The 20,227-nt window shown below is 38.1% G+C and overlaps 1 protein-coding gene across 48 annotated transcripts in view; it reads left to right on the top strand.

The window, feature by feature from the left end:
• The window catches only part of RIMS2 (regulating synaptic membrane exocytosis 2), a 425,424-nt gene that overhangs the window by 124,737 nt on the left and 280,460 nt on the right, over nt 1-20,227 (top strand). For 2 of the 48 annotated variants that reach the window (XM_072327924.1, XM_072327923.1), the window contains exon 1: nt 8,799-9,376. The exons of 41 other annotated variants lie outside the window; for them this stretch is intronic. In XM_072327924.1, the coding sequence (XP_072184025.1) occupies nt 9,255-9,376 (122 nt within the window). In that variant the 5' untranslated portion in view covers nt 8,799-9,254. Of the gene's footprint in view, nt 1-8,797; nt 9,377-20,227 lie in introns of those variants that run through there. 5 more of the 48 variants (XM_072327925.1, XM_072327934.1, XM_072327922.1 and 2 more) reach the window with 4 other exon arrangements.

Below are 20,227 nucleotides of genomic sequence, written 5' to 3'. Positions count from 1 at the left end.
GGTGTTAGTATTTTAGCATTCGCAATTTTCACGTTTTTCTCCTTCTCAGGTGTGAATCAGAAATAACATAGGAAGGCATTGTGTTTTAACGTGACAGGCAGCAGAACACCACACGCTCTTTTGCTCATTCCCTCGCTCCCAGTGTGGTGTAGGAGAGAGTCAGAAAAAAAAGGTAGAACTCCTAGGCTGAGATAGAAGCTATTTTCTAAGATAGAAAAGCAAGAGAGAAATAGAAGAAATGAGAGTTATATATATATGTTTGTGTGTGTGTGTGTATATATATATATATATATATATATATATATATATATATGGAACAAGTGATGTGCAATGCAATTGGTTGTCACCCGCTACTGGTGCCCATCCAGTCTCTGAGCAGCAGCAGCCACCCCCTAACCAGTCCCCTGGTTTTATAGATTTTTATGTGATTTCAAATGGTATGGAATATCCCTTTGTCCACTTTAGGTCAGCTGTCCTGATTACGTCCCCTCCCAGCTCCCTGTTGTAGCCAGCACCCTTGCTGGCAGGGCAGTGCGAGAAGCTTTGAAACTGAAATGTCCTTGGCTTTGTACAGCACTTCTCAGCAACAACTAAAGATCAGTATGTTATCAGCGTTGGTTTTCTCCTGAAACCAAAACATACCATCACACCAGACACTATGCAGAAAATCTCTGTCCCAGCTGAAACCAGGATGTGGAGTTACAGCAACGGGACTAGATACAAGGTCCCGCAAGCTGTTTTCTTCTGTATTTTATGCAGTGCCCTGGCAATAGAAGCTTTTGGATTCATTGTGCAAGTTGCATATGTTGTGTAATCTTCAGAAGGCTGAGAAGGACAGAGATATGAGAAATAATTTGGTGTAATTATTTTCAGCTATTCTATGTTTTACCATATCTAAAATTTCCTATATTGTCTTTCAGCTAACGTATTAAAGAGAATTCCATGGAGAGGTTTTTGAAGCCATAATCTATACTGAGAAAACTGACCAACAAATGCAACTCACTCATATTAAAAATAACTTTAAAATAATTGTTATGAAAGGGATGACTGGTCCAGAGTCCATTGATTTCAAGAAGGAGGTCTGTTGTGTTAGAGTCTATAATCATGAATAATTTTCATGTTTGTCCAGTCTGTTTATTTTTTCTATCTTACTCATCTTGAAATGCGCAGTTGGTGTGGTCAGTGCCAATTCGGATGTGTCCACGCTGGGCCTAACAGCAGGATTTCCTGGCTGAACATATGGCACATTTCCTACTATCTGCATGAGGAGTAAAAACAGAACTAGCATTGTGTTATCTGAGTTTCCAAAAATGTAGATTTTTTTTTTAACACTTAAATTTTTTATTGAACATTGATATCTTTTTAACCTTTAAGTTTGACGTGTCCTCATTTTTTTTTTTTTTTCCTTTCATAGGTTTAAAGTAAGCCATAATCTTACAAAATAAGATAATCTTACAAAATAAGATAAAATCTCAGCTTCCTGTTTGCAAAATGTATCATTTCTAACCTATGACAAGTATGTAGCTAAAGTCATGTGTCAAGTTTTAAAGAGTTTATAAAGTTTTTAAAGCCACACACAACTTCAGCTTGTGAATTAGGGGCAGTTGACACTTCTCTGCTTAGGAAGTCCAAGGCTCATCTAGATTCATACGTCAAGACTTGGCCTTTTGGGCTGATGTAGTCTACACTCATTGACTTTCTTTGGAGTCTGTACATGTCAAGATTAAGATTAATTTGGTCTTTCATTAGAAAATCAGACTTTTGCTTGCTTTTTTTTTTTTTTTTTTTTTTTTTTTTTTTTTTTTTCCCCTCATTGTGATGATAACATTAGTTCTGAGAATTTTCAGAGAGAGGCATTTGCAGAATATCCTACCTGATTACTGTAAAGATGTGAAAGGTAAACTGATGGCTTATTCCAGTATCTTTTCCTGGATGTACATTGATTGACTGTGGCCATTGAGAGCCTGGTGGAGGTGTCAGGGTGAACCATGTCCCAGTGGCTTGATGGAGGGGAAGTGTACTGCTGGGCCTTCATCCAGAGGCTACCGATTTGTACTGTCCCACAGGTTTCACTGCCATTTGGCTCCTAAGCAGCTGCTACAGTAGCTCAACAGACATTATGGCAATATAGTTCTAAGCACCCTCAAAGCAGAAAGTAAGAGAAGGTGTTGGTGTTCACACATGAACATTATGATTTCAGGCCACAAATAATAGAATAATAGAATCAGTATGTCCCAAGTTGGAAAGGACTCCCAAGGATCATAGCGTCCAACCCTTGCCTCCTCACAGGACCATCCAAATGCCATTGAATAAGTTTTGTTTTCTGAAGTATCTAATAAAATACTTCCCATGTTTGTGGTGATTAACTGTTTTTTAAGTTCTTTCTAAGAATAAATTAGTATTTATTTACTTAATATTACTGCTGGTGGAATGGGAAACAGACTGTGGTGAGTCCTGTATGCATGGACTACCTTTAGCAGCAAGACTAGCAGAAACAGTTAAATACAACTGAGTTAGGTGCTTCCATACACACCAGGATCTATATTGTTGACATTGGTGTCCCATGCATTTCCTCTGTGATGTAGTAGAGGATTACTTAAGCAACAATTCCTGTCGCATTATACTTCTGTCAAACTTGACAGTGATGTGGTTATTTGCTGTCTGATTTCTACTACCAGAGTCAGTGGGTAATGGTACGGTTCTACCTATCCTTCCTTCATGCACAATGACTTGGGTCTTTCTACGGTGATGCTGATTTTCGCACAACTTGTTGAAATTTAACTATTTTAATATTTACAACCCTTTTTTCAGTTTGGCTGAATTTAACAATTATCCTCAATCATGGTGATGGATGATTGTATAAATAGAAAAAGCAGACAGGCTACCTAGATTTCAGTCTTCTATTTCTGGGTTTAAAATTTCTAACTTAGTCTAAATGGAGAGTATAGAATGTAATTAAATGGAGGAATGGGAGGAAGATGAAGAACTGTTTTGGGAACGGAGGACCTTGAAAATAATTATAAGAATATGGAAATAAATAAATGTGAAAGATGTTGAGCTAAAAATACAAACAAGAAAAACCTATGAGTTTTAATGTTTGGATACTCAGATGAACATACATTTGCTGACATTACTGTAATTGTTACTGGATATTTTTTGTGATGAGGTTTGGTCTCTTAGCTAGAATTTCCATATCTTCCATCTTAGACCTGTGACCTGACTACCAGGGAATAAAATCAGTATCACTTTTCCATTCTCAATAAATGTTTAACTCAGTGAATTAAATAGTTCTTTGAATATTTAATTGTTTTATGGGAAAGAGAACTGCCTCAACGGCAAAAGTAGATTCCATTTGGATTAACCAAGAGGATGCTGATGTTGACTTGCTGAGCTTATTTGAGGAAATTAGAAGAGAAACTTGGGACTCAGTTTTCTGTGTTCCCAGACATTGTTCTAACTGCTGGACTTCCTGTAATAAAAAGAAAGGTTTGTTTTGAATGGCTGCTCATGCACCAGTTCAAGAAGTGGATTCATTATTGGGACTCTTGAGCAGAGACTGATGCTTCCCTGCAGCCTGGATTTAGGTACTTTTGTCCTTTTGGGACTGAGGCTTTATCTACTTTCCTCTCTTTACTATTTGTAATCTTAGATACTCAGAGTACTGGCTTCTATAATTTCTGTGCATGTGTGTTTAAATTTCAATTGTTGATTTCAGTTTAGTACCTGAAAAACTTCTTATGTGAAGCCGAACATTTGCATGCTGATGTGTGCTTTACACCTAAAGAAAGTCTGATTGCATTTCATTTGCAGTATTTAAGAGAAATGTCCGTTCTAATACTGAATTTAAGTTAGTTCTTTAAAGTCACATCCAACTTTGGAGCATTGGTTTGCTAATCTGACCCAAGAGTAGCATCTATTAAACCACTAACAGTAATAATATAACAATGGACAATGTGTAAGGCCACCTTTGTTGACTTACTGTTTGAAAAGTATTTCTTCAGGTATTTTTTTTTCTGTCATAATGAAAATGGTCCAAAACTTTTCCTTAAGTATGTAGATATTTCTTTAGGGAAGATAGGAGAGCAATGACATGCATTACAGCGATTTATGTATTATTGGTTAACCAGTTTTTTAGTGTCTAGATGAAAAAATCAGATTTTTGACTTAATGTACATTAAAAAAATGGTAACTCCCAAACTTAAAATAAGTGATGGAATCAAGCCATATCCAGTAAAAAAAGATGGGAAATTATTCAAACTTCCATTTCATAGCATCTTTCGTCAGAGAATGATCATAGATTCCTTATGAGGTCATATTTTAATGAGTTTGCATGTCTTCAACTTGCTTGAGCTACAGCTTTCTTTCAAATGATTTTCTGTGTGGCTGTCATGAAGATGTGATGCCTATAAGTAATGTTCAAGATGACGTATGTGTACGTATTGTCAACCTTATTTGTATAATAGATTTACCTTAGGAGCTTTCTTAATTCTAGCATCAGGGGTAAGGCTAATCTTATATTTGAACTATAATTGTTTTTTTCTAAGTTGAAAATAGCCATGCATACTCGGGAACCTTCTGAAAGAACTTCTCTTTCTGTTTGTAGCTGGAGAGTGTTTATAAAATTTCAGCTTGGCTAAAGAAGTAGGCATCTGTATGAATCTGAATGGAGCATGGCTTTATGAATACAGTGAGCCTTTCCCAGGCTTTCCTTTTCATTTTGATATTGGCCATTTCAATCAAGTAATCTTGTAGACTATCTTGGACTTGTTTTTCTTGTTCCTTACAATATCCTTAAAGCATTTTCTTTTCATGCCTACTAAATCCTTTTTAAAAATGACATAGAAATGAAATTTATTGCTATTTAACTATGATGCGCTGTGTGTACGTAAGTGTGCTCAAGTGTTAGGAAATGGCAGAATCACAGTTCCTTGTGTTTTGTTTACCTTTTGTGTGTAGGAGTACAGAACAAGGACTGTTCTGAAAAAAAAAAAAAAAAAAAAAAAGCTTTTTGATATCAGACCTACTTCTATTTCAGTATATCATTACAGAATCATAGAATGGCCTGGGTTGAAAAGGACTACAATGATCATCCAGTTTCAACCCCCTGCTGTGGGCAGTGTCGCTAACCAACAGACCAGGCTTCCCAGAGCTGCATCCAGCCTGGCCTTGAATGACTCCAGGGATGGGGCATCCACAGCCTCCCTGGGCAACCTGTTCGAGTGTGTCACCACCCTCTGTGTGAAAAACTTCCTTCTAATATCTAACCTAAACCTCCCCTGTCTCAGTTTAAAACCATTCCACCTTGTCCTATCACTATCCACCCAGTATGTGTGACTTAAAGAAGTGAAAAGGAGATCTCAAATATCAAGTGGGGAAAAATATTGCTACCTTTCCCATAATTCTTACACAAATCGTTCAATATGAGAGTGCTGAGGGTATAATTTTTTCAAAATGTGTCTAAATCACTCTGCCCTTCACCACGGGAAAATTTTGTAATACAAAAAGTGCTGAAACATTTCATGATTGCTAGCAGGGTTGGAATGAGGTAATTAATGCAGGCACTGTTTTGTTCTCTAACTTTAATAATGTGCAGGACATAAATGGTATAAGTGGTTCCATGGACGTCTTTTGATTGTCATGGACATTCTGGTTCTGAAAAGATGTGTGCTTTAGAGGGAACAACCCGCTCTGCTCATTCTCATTATTCTGTCCCCTCTGATCTGTTTTTGTTGTGCCAAATGCAGTCTTCATTCTTTTCAGCCCAAACAATTACATTTTCTCTTAGAAGAGAGTTTAGTAAGAAGTCTACCTTATGAAGTGAATATCATAAATGTGGGAGGGAACTGTCCCTTGGCCAAAAGGATCTCTGAGAGCAAAAGACAGATCGGGAAAGAAAGTTCTGTTTATTTTTCTGTAGCATACTTATTTTTCAAAATGAAATAAAAAAATCTCGATTTAACAGGATGTTCAGGCTTGATTGAAAATTACAGGTGTTCAAATTGTACAGGTGTACAAAAATGTATTTGTTCAGAAAACCCAGATCATTACCATTGAATTTTCTTCTGTTTGCAACTATGGAGTATATGCCCTTAAAAATGTATCCCTTTACTTTTTTCTTTTTTGGATTAACCAGTATACTTGCTTGAGTATTTGCAAGTAGTATTGATTTCTAGGACTAGGGGAAATGGGCTGAAACTTCAGCATAGGAAGTTCCGCACAAATGTGTGCAAGAACTTCTTTACAGTGAGGGTGACGGAGCACTGGAACAGGCTGCCCAGGGAGGTGGTGGAGTCTCCTTCTATGGAGATATTCAAGACCCGCCTGGACGCCTACCTGTGCAACGTGTTGTAGGGAGCTTGCTTTGGCAGGGGGGTTGGACTCGATGATCTCTGGAGGTCCCTTCCAACCCCTACAATTCTGTGATTCTGTGATATGTATCCTATATCTCAGTAGCTTTGTTACAATTTTAGAGAAGACGATATGCTGCAACTTCTGTTTTGGTTGCATTAAAAAGAACGTGGCCAGCAGGTCAAGGGAGGTGATCCTCCCTCTGCCATACTGAGACCACATCTGGAATACTGTGCCCAGTTCTGGGCTCCTCAGTTTAAAAAAGACAGGGATCTTCTAGAGGGAGTCCAGCAGAGGGCCACAAAGATGATGACGGTCCTGTATGGGGAAAGGCTGAGAGACCTGGGACTGTTCAGCTTAGAAAAGGGAAGGCCGAGGGGGGATCTCATAACTATTCATAAATATCTAATGGGTGGGGGCCAAGAAGATGGATCCAGGCTCTTTTCAGAATTGTCCAGTGTCAGTATAAGGGACAGAGAGTTAAAACTGAAAGTTGCATAGAAACATTTTTACAGAGGGGGTGACAAACACTGGGACAGGCTTCCCGGAGATGTGGAGTCTCCTCTGGAGATATTCAAATCCCTCCTGGACACTTTCTTGTGCAACCTGCTGTAGGGAACTGCTGAATCAGGGGGGCTGGACTGGATGATCCCCAGAGTTCCATTTCACTACTATGATTAAGCGATTCTTTGAAGAAGCTCTGAAAATATCTGAAAATGAAGACACGGGTGAAAGTCTAATATTTGGAACTTGTTTGCAACTACAGGAGCATTTTGACTTTGCTGACCATGCACAAGTCACACAAAAAATTGAAGCACATGCTAAAATATTGGTCTTGTAGTTATTGCATGGTCAACAGTGACTCCATAGCATTATACAGTGCATATAACGGTAACAATTACTTGAATAACCCGAATCATTTGTAGCAAGATGATTCCATTTCTTGCAGCAGATTTATAGATGTTATCATTCAGATGCAATTAAGTGAATGCAAAATTTCTGATGTTACAAACAAGAATTCCCATGTAATATGGACAGGGTGGTTACCAACTGTTTTCATTTTAGTATACCGCAGTAGCCATAAATAATCATTAGTTCCTACTCTAGAAAGTCAACAGTTTTCTATACAAGTATCTCAGTAATTTTAACCAGAAAATGTAACTACATTTCTGAAATAGAATTTTTTCCAGTATGCAATGAGAATAAAAGCAGATATTAAAATTGTTTTGTGTAATACGTGGTCGATTTTTGTGCAAAAATAGAAATATTTGGGAATAATTATTAGTTAATATTTTCTCTGTTCTTTTCTGACATATCAAAAAAGGTGTTGACAAGAAGTCTTCCATATTCCTTTCAGAAAGGCCTGTAGTTGAATTTGTTTCTGTTTCTTTTTTTTTTTTTCTTTTCCTTTTTCCTTGAAAATTAGTGCTGTAGCTGCCATTCTTCTGGCCAAAGAAGCCTGGATGAATACTCCCTTCTGAGCACATCAAAAGAACACTTTAATTAACTTGAAGGTTGCCTGTTCTTATATCTACCAGGATTAAAATTGCTTTCACGGAAGAACTTTAGTAATGGCCCTCATTTTCTGTTGGTTTATTTGGAAATTTCATAATTAGTGTCCAAATGTTAAAAGCTGTGCATAGAAGCTGAGATTTTGTAAGGGAAATCTTTTCAATTGCTATGTTTCAATTTGATGGTAGAATATATTCCGTACTGTTATGTAATGTTATTCTCTAATCCAGCACGTGTATGTAAAGAAAAGAGGAAAAATAGGCTTTGTAGCCAGGGATACTTATTTTCTGTACTTTCAGGGATTTTCATCATGCATGTTGTGTGTCAGAATTTTGCTGCTGTCCTCATTTAAAAGCTGTTTAACTTCCTATCTATTGAAGGCAGAGTCTTCTAAAACAGTGGAGAGTTTTCCTGGGAGTAGGCAGGCATGAAGCACCCAGGGACGTGATTGATTTTGCTTAGTTCTCTCATGGTTGATTCTGTGCAATACACTTTTAAAAGGTGCTGATGACTTATTACAGATAGAAAGATAGATAGGAATGCAGATATTCCTTTTGGTGAATTTTCAAGTTTTGGACTTGATGCTTCATTACAAGACCTTGCAGAGCAGTTAGGTGTGGGATGCATACAGTCTCAGCCATGAACTGGTGTTACAGTTAAATATTTGCAGTGAAAAGCCTGTTATCTCATGTAAGGTACAGTATAGCTTTTCAGATGAGACAGTCTATTGTTACAGCCTCAGTGCTGCATAATATTTATAAAATGAAGAATGTTTTTAGAGTGGTTTTTCTGACCTGTAAGCTGGGGGGGGGGGGATGGAAGCCTTTTCATTAGGAAAAAATAAAGCAACACAGAAAAAGAATAAGAGTTGCATACACAGTCACCAGTGTTAGTCATTTTTACAGGGGAGGGAAGTAGAGAAGGAGGAGGGGAAGATGCAGAAATCCTCCTCCTCTTAGACAGTAGTAGCAGTGTGAGGATGCCTTGTCCTCATTTTTATTACTTCTGAGATTTTATTGCTGGCAGCCAGATGTGCTGAAACTCCTGACGACAGCATCTATTCACTACGTGTTTTTAATAGGCTTAGAGAAATATGAGTAGTGTACATGAAAGCAGCTCGGCTTCACACTTCAGCTGGGAATGCCCAAAAAGCTTGCTGCTGTTTAGAATTCTTGCTACAGTCAGGAGAAAGCCGCACGGGTGCTAAATCTTCTACGACTGAATTAGAAGAATAATGACTGTACAATTAACTATCAGTCCCTGCTCACTTAGGCACAGTTTTTACAGAGATCAGGAGAAATATGGAACTTGATTGGCATGTTTGCATTTGATGGTGTGTACGAAATAGATGACTTTTGAGACAGGTGGTGAAGAAAAATAGAAGGAAAGAGAAAATGCAATTTGAGACGCTGCGCCAGGTCTGCAATTCTGTTTTATCTCATTTCCATGGGGTTTTCTCATCCCCTCCAAATATTTTACAAAATGATCTCTTTGGACAAACACTGAACAACACGAGGTGAGTAGAAATGAAACATATTTCCCTTACTGTTTTTATGCCTGGGCTGATAGTAATCTGTTTGCATGTTTGTCGGTACGATAGCTTTATAATTGTACCCTTAGATATTAACATTTTCATGGTAGCGACGACTCTCTTCTGTTGGTGCTTTTCTGTTTTATGTAAGGTTTTGAATGAGTACTCAGGCTGCAGAAATAAAACCTGCACAGACAGAATAAAACAGTCAAGATGGATTTGTATCTTTCAATAACATGAGCTGCCATTAGCAGCTAGCATTATTAGCTATAATTTTTAAAGCATATTAAATATTCATAAACAAATTTGTCTGAGAAATTGATTCCTGCACGGATGTGGCAGTGAAAGGATTAAATGCTCAAAGATGTGCTTGTTTAACCACGTATAATTTGTTGGAAGATGTAAATTAGCAGTCCTGCAAGCCATTTGCAAAACAGGCAGAAAGCAGTTTCTTATTTTTAGAGGGCTTAGATTCTGTGTGTGATGCTCTTCAATGATCTTTTTAACTAGCCAAATTACAGCTGCTCAGTGGATGCTTTGCAGTAGGTCAGTCAGCTCTGTAGGCTATTCTTTTATGTAGAGCTGTTGTTTTGTGGAAATGAGAAATGATAGAGAGAAGTTGTTGTTTATTTGTGTCAGATGGCTATTAAATTGGTTTCTTAGCTTTATACCTGGGAGTAAACGGAATTAATAGCAACTCATTTTTCTTGCATTATTCAGTGAAGATAGGCTGTAATACTGATGTTTGGAACTTTTTCATGCTGCTGTTAAATATTAAATGTAAAAATGATGAAGAACTATCTCTAAAAGATTGTGAGTGCAGATCAGGGAGAAAATGAATCCTGTGGGTTTTTGTAAGAATAGTGCACTGATGGAAACATTCTGGAAAAAAGGGGGGAAGTAATATTGCAGGGACTATATCCAGCATTTTAATCTTCTCTCTATCTGTGGGAGAAATCCCTTTTAAATGGGATATTCTTTCTTAAATACGACGATGTTTGTACTTAATACTTCAGAAAACTGTTATTTCCCAGAACATTGTTCAAAGGATTCTCTCCCTTACTGCTGCTGTCTTTTCTCTATTATTATTTTTAAAATAAATATTGAAATTTTATTTTATTTTGTTTTATCTTTTTAAAGTTACAACTTTCAAGTTTCAGTACCTCAGCTGTGAATTTCCAGTCAGGCAGGCAGAACCACCAAGTCCGATTTAGTAATCACTTTCAGCTTAGTGAATTAAGATTTTTCTTAGATATAAACGAAATCTGTGTTCACTGAGAATTTTCTTACCTCCCCTCACTGTACTGTGAAATGTTTGAAGCTCGACAAAATGGTGCAATAATTCCTGTATTATCAACCACGATTGTTAGAGCAGTGCCTATTTCCAAGTGCATGGTTTCAGGCCTGCAGTAACCAACCAAGCCCTTAGCAACTGTTACAGTTGTCTGCAAACCAGTTCGTGCTTCTCTGGGTACGGTGCTGCAGATCGAAGTGCATGCATTCTGCAGATCAAAGTGCATGCTTTTACTGATAGGTGTGTGCTCTGCTTTTAGGGGCAAGTCTCAAGCAAAAGCTACTGCAGTTTCAATTGAAAAGGCATCCAAGAAATATTTTATTGCATTTGTGGTGCCTGAGATTTAGTTACATTTATTCTAGCAGACTGGCAGAGAAGAAGGTATTACAAGGAAACCCAGCCTATTGCCTAGTATGGGCTTTCTTGTTTAGGATGAGAATATTTCTGCATTAAAAGAAGCTCCATAGGGTTTTTCTGCCTTTGGCTGAAGAAAACGGGCTATTTTTTAACAATATGGAGCAGTAATTGTGAGAGACAAGTCACGCTCTCTGTGTTCTCTGAAGCTCAACTTTTCTTTTTGGAAATTATCTATGATTATGAAATAAAGATATTCTTTATGTATTCTGAATAAGTACCGCTATTTTAAATTTGGTCATGATAAAAGGGCTTTGAAGAAGTCACATATTGAGTAGTCACCACAAAGTTTTGCCAACTTTTAATTTGGAGGGTTAACCTTCTTGCTGCTTTATTGACTAAATATTCTATTTTAGTTTTTCTAGTTATGTCAGTGTTTGCATTTTAAGTGGATTTTTCACTTAGATTTGCACAAATAATGTGCTTCCTAGGACCTGACTGTTTGGGCATTAGGAGTTCAAGTTTCAGAACTGTTACCACAGTTCTGAAATAAAAACCAAAAATACCTTTGGAATGCCTTTGGAAAGCAAAAATCACCTTAGGCATGTAGAAGATTCTGCTTTATCAAGGTTTAACATGTTCTTCTCCTTGGGCTCTGAAGCGAAATATTTATTCAGACTGAAAAGAGATGACTCCATTGCTTTTTTGGTTCTATTTTCAGTCTGTTATTATATCTGAAAAGTAAAAGTCAAGAGTCCCGAAAGATAACAGCTGACATGAAGCACAGGATGATTAACTGCCAGTATACCATGCAGTAATTTAAGTAAACAGGCTATTACAGGTTATGACATACAGAACAGAAGGTCATAGGGAAATGGATACTATGCAAAGGCATTCCTATTAATTTTCAGAGGATCTGTATTCTTAGAGCTCTTCAGTGCAGAAGTTCAGACGCTGTGATTTTGTTTCAAGAAAAGCAGCCATCGTGTCTTCGGTATTCTGGTACTATGCTCTGCATTAGCAGGAATATATATTAAGCTATTTTTTATCACTTTACACTGAACCTTATATCAGTTTGATTTTTATCGCATATTCTTCGTGTTATACCCGCTGATGTGAGTAGATCCATACAATACTAAAATCCTTGTGAGTTACATTAATTTTACCATGAAAATAGGCTTCGTTAGTCTCTGCTAGCAACCTCGGCTGGAGGAATATTACAGTTCAGTTCCCTTTTGCCAGCTCCATGGCAGCACTTTCCAGTCAGATGCTGTAGGCATTGGGGTGTGATTCCCTGGGCCTCCCCTGGCCCTGCTCAGCTCTGGCCCACAGCTCCAGCTGGGGCTGCTGAGGGGCTAAGAGCTCACGGCCTGCTGCCTTCACCTGCCTTGTGCGGCGCTGTGTCCTGTGCCATCGGGTGCTGCCATGGGAAACCAATTAGAATAACCTAATGTTAGGAAGACACCAGAATTGTTCTGTACACTTGGCACTTGGCAGATAACTAGTCTGGGGAATGAAATCTTCGTGTGTCTAGGAGGTAAAAGGTTTGGAGAAAGAAGTTAGAAGACCTTTTCTTGATTCTGAAAGCATACCACGTGTTTAGTTTGCTTCCAAATTCTAAGGCAGCATCTAAGGAGGCTTTGGATTTTTGAACTCCAAAATGTTTTTGATGACTTCAGCTGACATCCTGGTCATTCAGATGAGTAAAGAGAATGAAATAAGGTTTTAAAATATCTGTAAAAACCTCTAATTATCAGATACATGTGATATTCTGATTGTCATTTTCCATTTGGAGTTCAGGATCCAAATACTGTGCTGTCAGATGCTTTATTTGTAGCAGCACGCTTTGAGAAGTCATAATAGCTTTGGGCAATATTCAGATTAACACATCACTGCATAATGGCGAGTAGCCTTTGTGACTAAAATTGATGCAAACTGCACGGAGAAGTATCACTCCAGTTTTACCTTTGCGGTAGATATTAGCAAGCTTTTTCCTAGAACAAAAAGCAGTGGATTCAGCTCATTTTTCCCACAGTGTGTTATTATTTCTTGTGTTAGAGCCGTGTGAAGGTGAGTTTGTTGTACAGGTTGGCCACACAGGGGCATAAGATAACTAACATATTCTGCCCCGAATTAGTACCAATCTGTGTACAGTAGAGGCTCAGGAATGATCCATGTTTTGAAAATAGACACATCTAGTTGAAAAAAGAAAACTATATTTTATCTCAGTAAATTAAACCCCTCTGTTTTTAGAGATTCCTATGCGTTTGCACTGTTTCATCCCCTTGGCAAGTGTCTTTTATATAAGCATGCTGATTTTCCAAAGGTTACTAAATACCTGATGTATTACTTTGTTCATAAAACCAGATATTTACACGGAAAATATGCTAGCAGTAAAATATGTTTTATTTACTTTATCTAATTTTGGGTTTTGTTTCCTGGATATAACTATGAGCTATTTACTAATGCTACACTTTACAATCAAGGCAGCGCATGATGTCAAGAATTACTGGCACAGAGATTTGTTATTCATCATGGTGCAATTAATGATTACTTTGACATTGAAAGAAAAAGATCATTTTCTGTCCCTGGCTGGGAAACAAATTTATGGAGATTTTGTTGAGATATTTCAGCAGAATGGGGTCTTTTTTTTCCTGACTCCATAAAAGTTCAATGAGGGAAGGGGTTTGCAGTAATTGTAAGGTATGTTGATTTCACATACATTATTAGTCCAAGAGTCAAGGATAAAAAGACACTGATGGCATTAGTACTGAAAGTCTGCTGTCCATATTCTGACATAAAAAAGTGAATAAGTGAATAATAACTGGAATTACCTCTACTCATATTTAAAATTGAGCTTGTCTGTGAGTACCTTTAAAAATACACTTTCCTGGGATTTTCAATTCCCTACTAGGTTCATATAATATTGTATTAAAACATTTCCTGAAATTTACAGCTGGTGAGCTTTATCAGCTGAAAAAGGCATGCAATGATCAAAAAAATCCTGAACTTTCATTTGCTCTTCTTTATGTATTCTTTTTCCTTGCTGAGTTAAAGGCATGGCAAAGCTTTGTCCCCCCCACCCTGGTTCATCTGTTTGTGTGTTAAAGCAGACTCAAGCAGGACTGGGCTAAGTCCAGCCCTAGATCTCTTTATCATGTCAGAGAGGCTGGCCATGTCAAATGATCCTCAATCTTTTTTTCATCTGAAATTAGTAGTATAAACCATATTCGTGTGAACCCCTATGCATATATATAAAACATGAGAAGACTCATTGTGGCAGTGTCATGGTTTTGTAATTTTGCTATCAGTATTCCACATCATAACATCATGTAAAGTATGGATAATTTTACCGAATGTTCAGCTCACAGAAGATGACTACATGTCCCAGAGGACATCACGGTCAGGGATAAGTCACGGGACAAGGACACTATATAATCTCACTTCCAGGCTGGAATCATTCTCTTGGATCCTCGGAGCATGCGGGAGCATTCCAGCCGTTTCGCCTAGAGTTTACAGTAGGCCTCTTGGTTTTGGGACTCACTCTCTCTACTATTTTGCTTTCTTTTCCCTTTCCCTTTTTCCCTTTCCTTTATGGGCCAGTGGCCCTGAGGGCCAGCTGCCCCCCTGTCACAGGCGCAGGTAGATTTTCGATTAACCCGTGACAGGCAGCAAGTTGTGTATGAAATACAGAAAGAAACTCTTCTGGTTTTGCTTATTACTTTCCTTGGTTTCCCATGAAAAGCAGCTCTCAGAATGTGGAGAACCTTTTTACTTCCTCTTCTTCCTGAAAGTAATTTCAGAAATTAAAAGGTTTTGGATAACAAAAAAACCCAGCTATACAACAACCCAACAACCCAATGAAGTGCTAGCAGACAGAAGAGGAGGGGGAGCTTGGTGATGAAATCGATGACCACATTTGGATTTTTTTTGCACCTTTGTCATGCATCTTTCACACAGAGCACTGTGTCCTCTTGGAGCTGTGAATAAGTTATATTTAACACCATCCGTCCTTCACCCCTTAATTTGCTACTTCAGGAGAAAGTGAGGCAAGTAGCATGAGTATTTTACTTTTCTCATTTCTCATTCTTATCTTTCTGCTTCCCTTGGAAGAAGCAACTGAACATGCTAGCTTGCCCTGAAGCTATTTCTTTTTGGGAAGAAGTTCCATATTTCGTCCTGTCTTGGCAGTTGTTGGTTTTTTTTTTTTGTTTTTTGTTTTTTTTTTTTTAATCCCTGTTTCTAGGAAAAAAAAAAGATTACAGATATTACAGAATTTTCAGAGAGAGAAAACTGAGAGATTTCCTTACAGAACCATCTCTCTTCCTATCTCTTCCAACTCTGGAGAGAGATACCTTCTGTTACTTCCATCTCAGTTGCTACGGATTTAATAAAGAGACATATGCTTCCTCCATGAATCTCACAGAGCTGGGATATTTGCAGTCGGAATGGGTTTCTCTCTGTTCTTGTTGTGCATCAGCTGCTGTTATCTGATGGGGGCAATAATATCTTACCTGGGATACAATTGTAACCTCCCATCAGGAAGAAAGGAGCGTTCAGATATGGGCACTTTACCACGATTCAGGTAGTATGCTAAATTTGCAAATTTAAATCATCCTAAATTTGGAACCAATTAAACATGCCTTAAAACTTGATTTTTTTAAATTTTTTTTATTTTTTCACCTGCAGAAATCTAAGTTTTGAGTTGTTAACTACTACATCTTTGGTCAGAATATATGGAAAGAAGCCCCTTCCAGTGCTGAATAACTCAGAATCCCTGTAATTCCTAGGAACATCTCCATGAGATGTGAATATTATCTAATTATTCCAGAATAAGTCAAGGTAGATATTTTAAAAACAATGGCTGGTGATTTTGTATGCTCAGCATTTTAAAGAGATTCGTTCTGTGACAGAAGCCCAGTAGTTTTTGAAATGCACATGTTCCAAGAGACATCCAGAAATAAAAGGCTCTGGCCATGGCCCCTTTATGAGCTACTAAATTCATTTGGTAGTAGATTGCACTGTGGTGGCTGAAGGACTAGGGGGCCACAGCTTGGCATTTTATACTTGTTTAGGGTGCTGTCACTCCTGTAAAGGTGGCCTGGACGCATTTTCAGTCCGTTCCTCACTGCCTCAGTTTAGAGTTTGGCATATAGGTACAAAGCAATGGCAATAAGCCAAGCCATATGCTATTGCTAGTCGCATGCATATTCATAAACTTTTAAATTTTCCCACCTGTATAATCAGAAAATCCTGGTGAGAAGTTCCAGCACCAACTCCTGCAGCCCCTGCTGAGTCCTAGAAACGGTGAGAAGGAGGATCACGCCTGTTGGTGTGGACCCTCCTGCCCATCCCCTTCCTTTGTCTGACATCGACTAAAGATTGAATTGTTAAAATGTAACTTCTATTGGTTGTAAAACAAGAATCAGGTTGGATTTACCTTGCTGAAGTTCGCATGAATTTGCATGGTATCTTTATTTATAAGGCTGAAATATGTCTTCATTTTCAGAGCCTTTTCTGTTTGCAACTTTTGAGTTATCTGTCTGATGAAGATATACTTCTGATACATATCGTATTCAAGATAATTTGTTATCATGAAAATTAATCATTGTTTTCAAGAAATTTGGTTTTATTTCATATCTCATGGATTGTAATAGCAATTAATATTATAATCTGAATCATAACCTTTACTTGTTCAAAGGTGTACGGACTAAGATGGCAGGCAAGTAAATGCAATTATGTTAACTGCAATTCGGATAACTGATAAATATTTATCTATTTAAACCTATACAATAATACATAAAATTACTAAGAAATATTCTACATCACAGAAGTTTAGAGTGTGGCTGAAATTGACTACTGTGCATCAGAGATGGGGCCTTTGAGTATAAGACAGGAAGATGCATTGGTAAACTTGCTCCCTTGCTATTAAATAAGTAGTAAAATAATGACATGAGAAATGTTGATGCAAGTTTGAATATATTTTTTGATGTAATGCATTAAAAGTATCTTTGAAGTGTCTTAAGAAAATGATGATCAAAACGTCACTGAAATATGTAATATAAGAATTTTGAGATGATGTTGCGCTACAATTATCAATTTATCTGTAGCCCAACAAAAAATTATTTGCAAGTATAGGTAGGCAAATTCATTTAAAAAAATCTAATATAACTGAAAGATTTGGTTGAATCCATAAGTACAACATTTCCCCTCCTCTCCTTCCCACCTTCCTTTATACTAAGTCCTCGATTTTTGTAGTATTCATTTGTATGTTGTTGCTCCTGTGCAATCAGATTGCACTCACTGCAGATACTTTTTGTGTGGATGCTGGAAACTTGGGGAAGTCAGTGTTCCATTCAGTTGGCAGCTTCCATTCTGCACTGCTATTGGTAGCATTGTTCTGGAGAGCTACAAGAACATGTGTTTTTTTTTTTTTTTTTAAAGAAGTCTCAAAGTTTACAGCTTTTCTGTGTCACAGTGACTTTAACATTGTGTTGGCCCATTATTCAAAGCACCTACAGTAACTGCCTCCAATGCCTTATTTTCAAGAACATTTCCAGTAGAACCTACGTCACCTAATTGTCTGTCATAGCGTTGCAAGTTTGGAAAAATGTCAAGTAGGACAGAAGTGATTTTAAAAACAGCAACTCAATTCATGTGCAGAAAAGCTTGTGTTCACTGTGGATCCTTAATGGTAAGGTATGCCGGTTGGTAGTATAAAGCATGGTCATGAAGTATGAGGAGTATCTGTAATGGCAATTCTTTTTCAATACCCAGAAAATGATACAAACTCCTTTGCTGAAGCTTTCTGGTGTTTATCTCCTATTCGATACATCATGTGATGTATGAAGCTTACTACATTTAGTTATTTACGAAGAACTTCATGATGCTGGGTGTGCAAGTATACACAAATGAATGATCAAATGCAATCTTCATTTTGTTTTCTGAGAACTTAAGTTCACCTTTAAGATTTAGGCCATGTGACCAAATAGCTTAAATAGAGATGCACAAGGAGTTTGTGCATAGCCTTCTCTCGCACCAAGAATGCCCTCAGTCAAAGCAGCTGCAAACTGCATTGTATTACTGACCACATGATTTCCATAGATAGTCTGCTAGGCAGCTGCTGTGTCCTCATTATTTATTTTTGGTCGTGGGATGGATATTTCAGAGTTTGTTTTTATTAATGTAAGTTTTGAACATAGTTTCACAACTCTGTTTATAGGTTGGATGTCAGGGGGAAGCTCTTTACTGTGAGAGTGGTGAGGTGCTGGCACAGGCTGCCCAGAGAGGCTGTGGATGCCATGTCCCTGGAGGTGTTCAAGGCCAGATTGGATGGGGCTCGGGTCAGCCTGATCTAGTATTGAATGTGGGCCCTGTCTGTGGTGAGGGTGGGGGATGGGCAGTTGGAGATTCATGATCCTCAAGGTCCCGTCCAAGTGTGAAGATGTTGGGCAGTTAGGTACATTTGCTAAGGCTTGTTAAGTGTAGTGAAGACTGTGAGATCCAGGTAACTGTATGAGCTACTCAGAGGTTCTGTTTGTAAGACTGCAGTAGTATACAGAATTACCTTGTTATCCTGCTATTCACAGAGTAATACTGACTATTTCTGCAGTGACTTTTGCTGATGGTAAACTGGGGAAGAGCCTGCAGGTCTGCATTTCTGTAGGTACTGATGCTGCAGTTCCAGAAAGAATCACCAGTACAGGTTGGGGGGTGACCTGCTGGAGGAAAGCTCTGCAGAGAGGGACCTGGGTGTCCTGGTGGACTACAGGTTGACCATGAGCCAGCAGTGTGCCCTCATGGCCAAAAAGGCCGATGGCATTCTGGAGTGCATTAAAAGAGCGTGGCCAGCAGGTCGAGTGAGGTGTGGGGGGCAAAGTGGGGAGGCCAGACTCTTTTCAGCAGAGTGTGGAGACAGGACAAGGGGAAACAGCCAGAAATTGGAGCATAGGAAGTGCCGCATTTATGGTGAGGGTGACAGAGCACTGGAACAGGCTGCCCAGAGGGGTTGTGGAGTCTCCTTCTCTGTAGATATTCAAGACCCACCTGGACACCTATCTCAGCGTCCTGGTGTAGGGAACCTGCTTTGGCAGGGGGGTTGGACTCCTTGATCTCTGGAGTTCCTTTCCAACCCCTACAATTCTGTGATTCTGTGATCTGTGCAGGATTGTGGTCTGCTGGTGAAATCCATTATGAACATGTCTATATGTTAGAGTTCACAGCTAAATATAGAAATAAATGCAGCTGAGAAATTTGAGCATTTCCTACTAACATTTATGTGGGAAGCCTTTTGAACGATCATTAGTATTTAAATGCCATTTCAATAATTAGTTTTCTACTGAAGTTATGCAAGATACATTAATCAAAATTTCATTTTAGTTGCATATGAATGATATCAGAACTGTTCGTGTATCATACAAAGAAAGCCTGCTGCATACATTTACCTTTGATTGGAGCAAGCAGATATTAAAAGAATGGTTTAGGTCAAGATTGAGAATTAGTTTTGAATTTACCATTGCTTCAGGAGAAGTGAGATGAGCTAAGTAAAATGAAGTACATTTAATTTTTCTTAAATAGGCCTTTGGCAATAGTCTTGAATTCGAGAGTTACATTATAACAGTTTCAAATTTGGAGCAATGTGTTACTGCATGATACATTTTTTTTCCTTCAGAAAATATTGTTAGTTCGTTGCAATTGCCCAGAATATGTGTGGAAAAATACACTGAACTCCTAGGAGTGCAACACCGTGGAAATAAGATAGGAAAAAAGACTTTATCGTACAGACCCGCTCTCATTGCAGCGTGTTATTTCTGTCCCTTGCCTAGCTGTAGTTTTTTTTTCCCATTTCAGTTTTCTCTGCTGACACAAAAATACTGCAGAATAATAAAGCACCCTTCTTCAATCATGCATCACGTACTTCTCACGTGATGCAGAGTTTAAACTGTGGCAGTGAAGTGACTGTTAGGATTTCATTATCCCGGCGTATCCAAAGAATACATTTCAGAAGCTTCCATTTCTTTTCCTAAGTGGAGATAAATCTTGTTCTGTTTCACAACAAAAACAATTCAAGATCTCTCCCTATTTATATCACCCCTAAAAATGTATCTCTTTTCTTTGTCTTAGTTTGCAAATAATTTAGCACCAGCAATATTGGTGGCCTTTTTTTCTCCATAGAGAATGCACTACTT

The sequence above is a fragment of the Excalfactoria chinensis genome, chromosome 2 (assembly GCF_039878825.1).
Source record: "Excalfactoria chinensis isolate bCotChi1 chromosome 2, bCotChi1.hap2, whole genome shotgun sequence".
Classification (NCBI taxonomy): domain Eukaryota; kingdom Metazoa; phylum Chordata; class Aves; order Galliformes; family Phasianidae; genus Excalfactoria; species Excalfactoria chinensis.
Note: the sequence above shows the minus strand (reverse complement) of the source record. Positions and strands in the feature narration are given on the sequence as shown.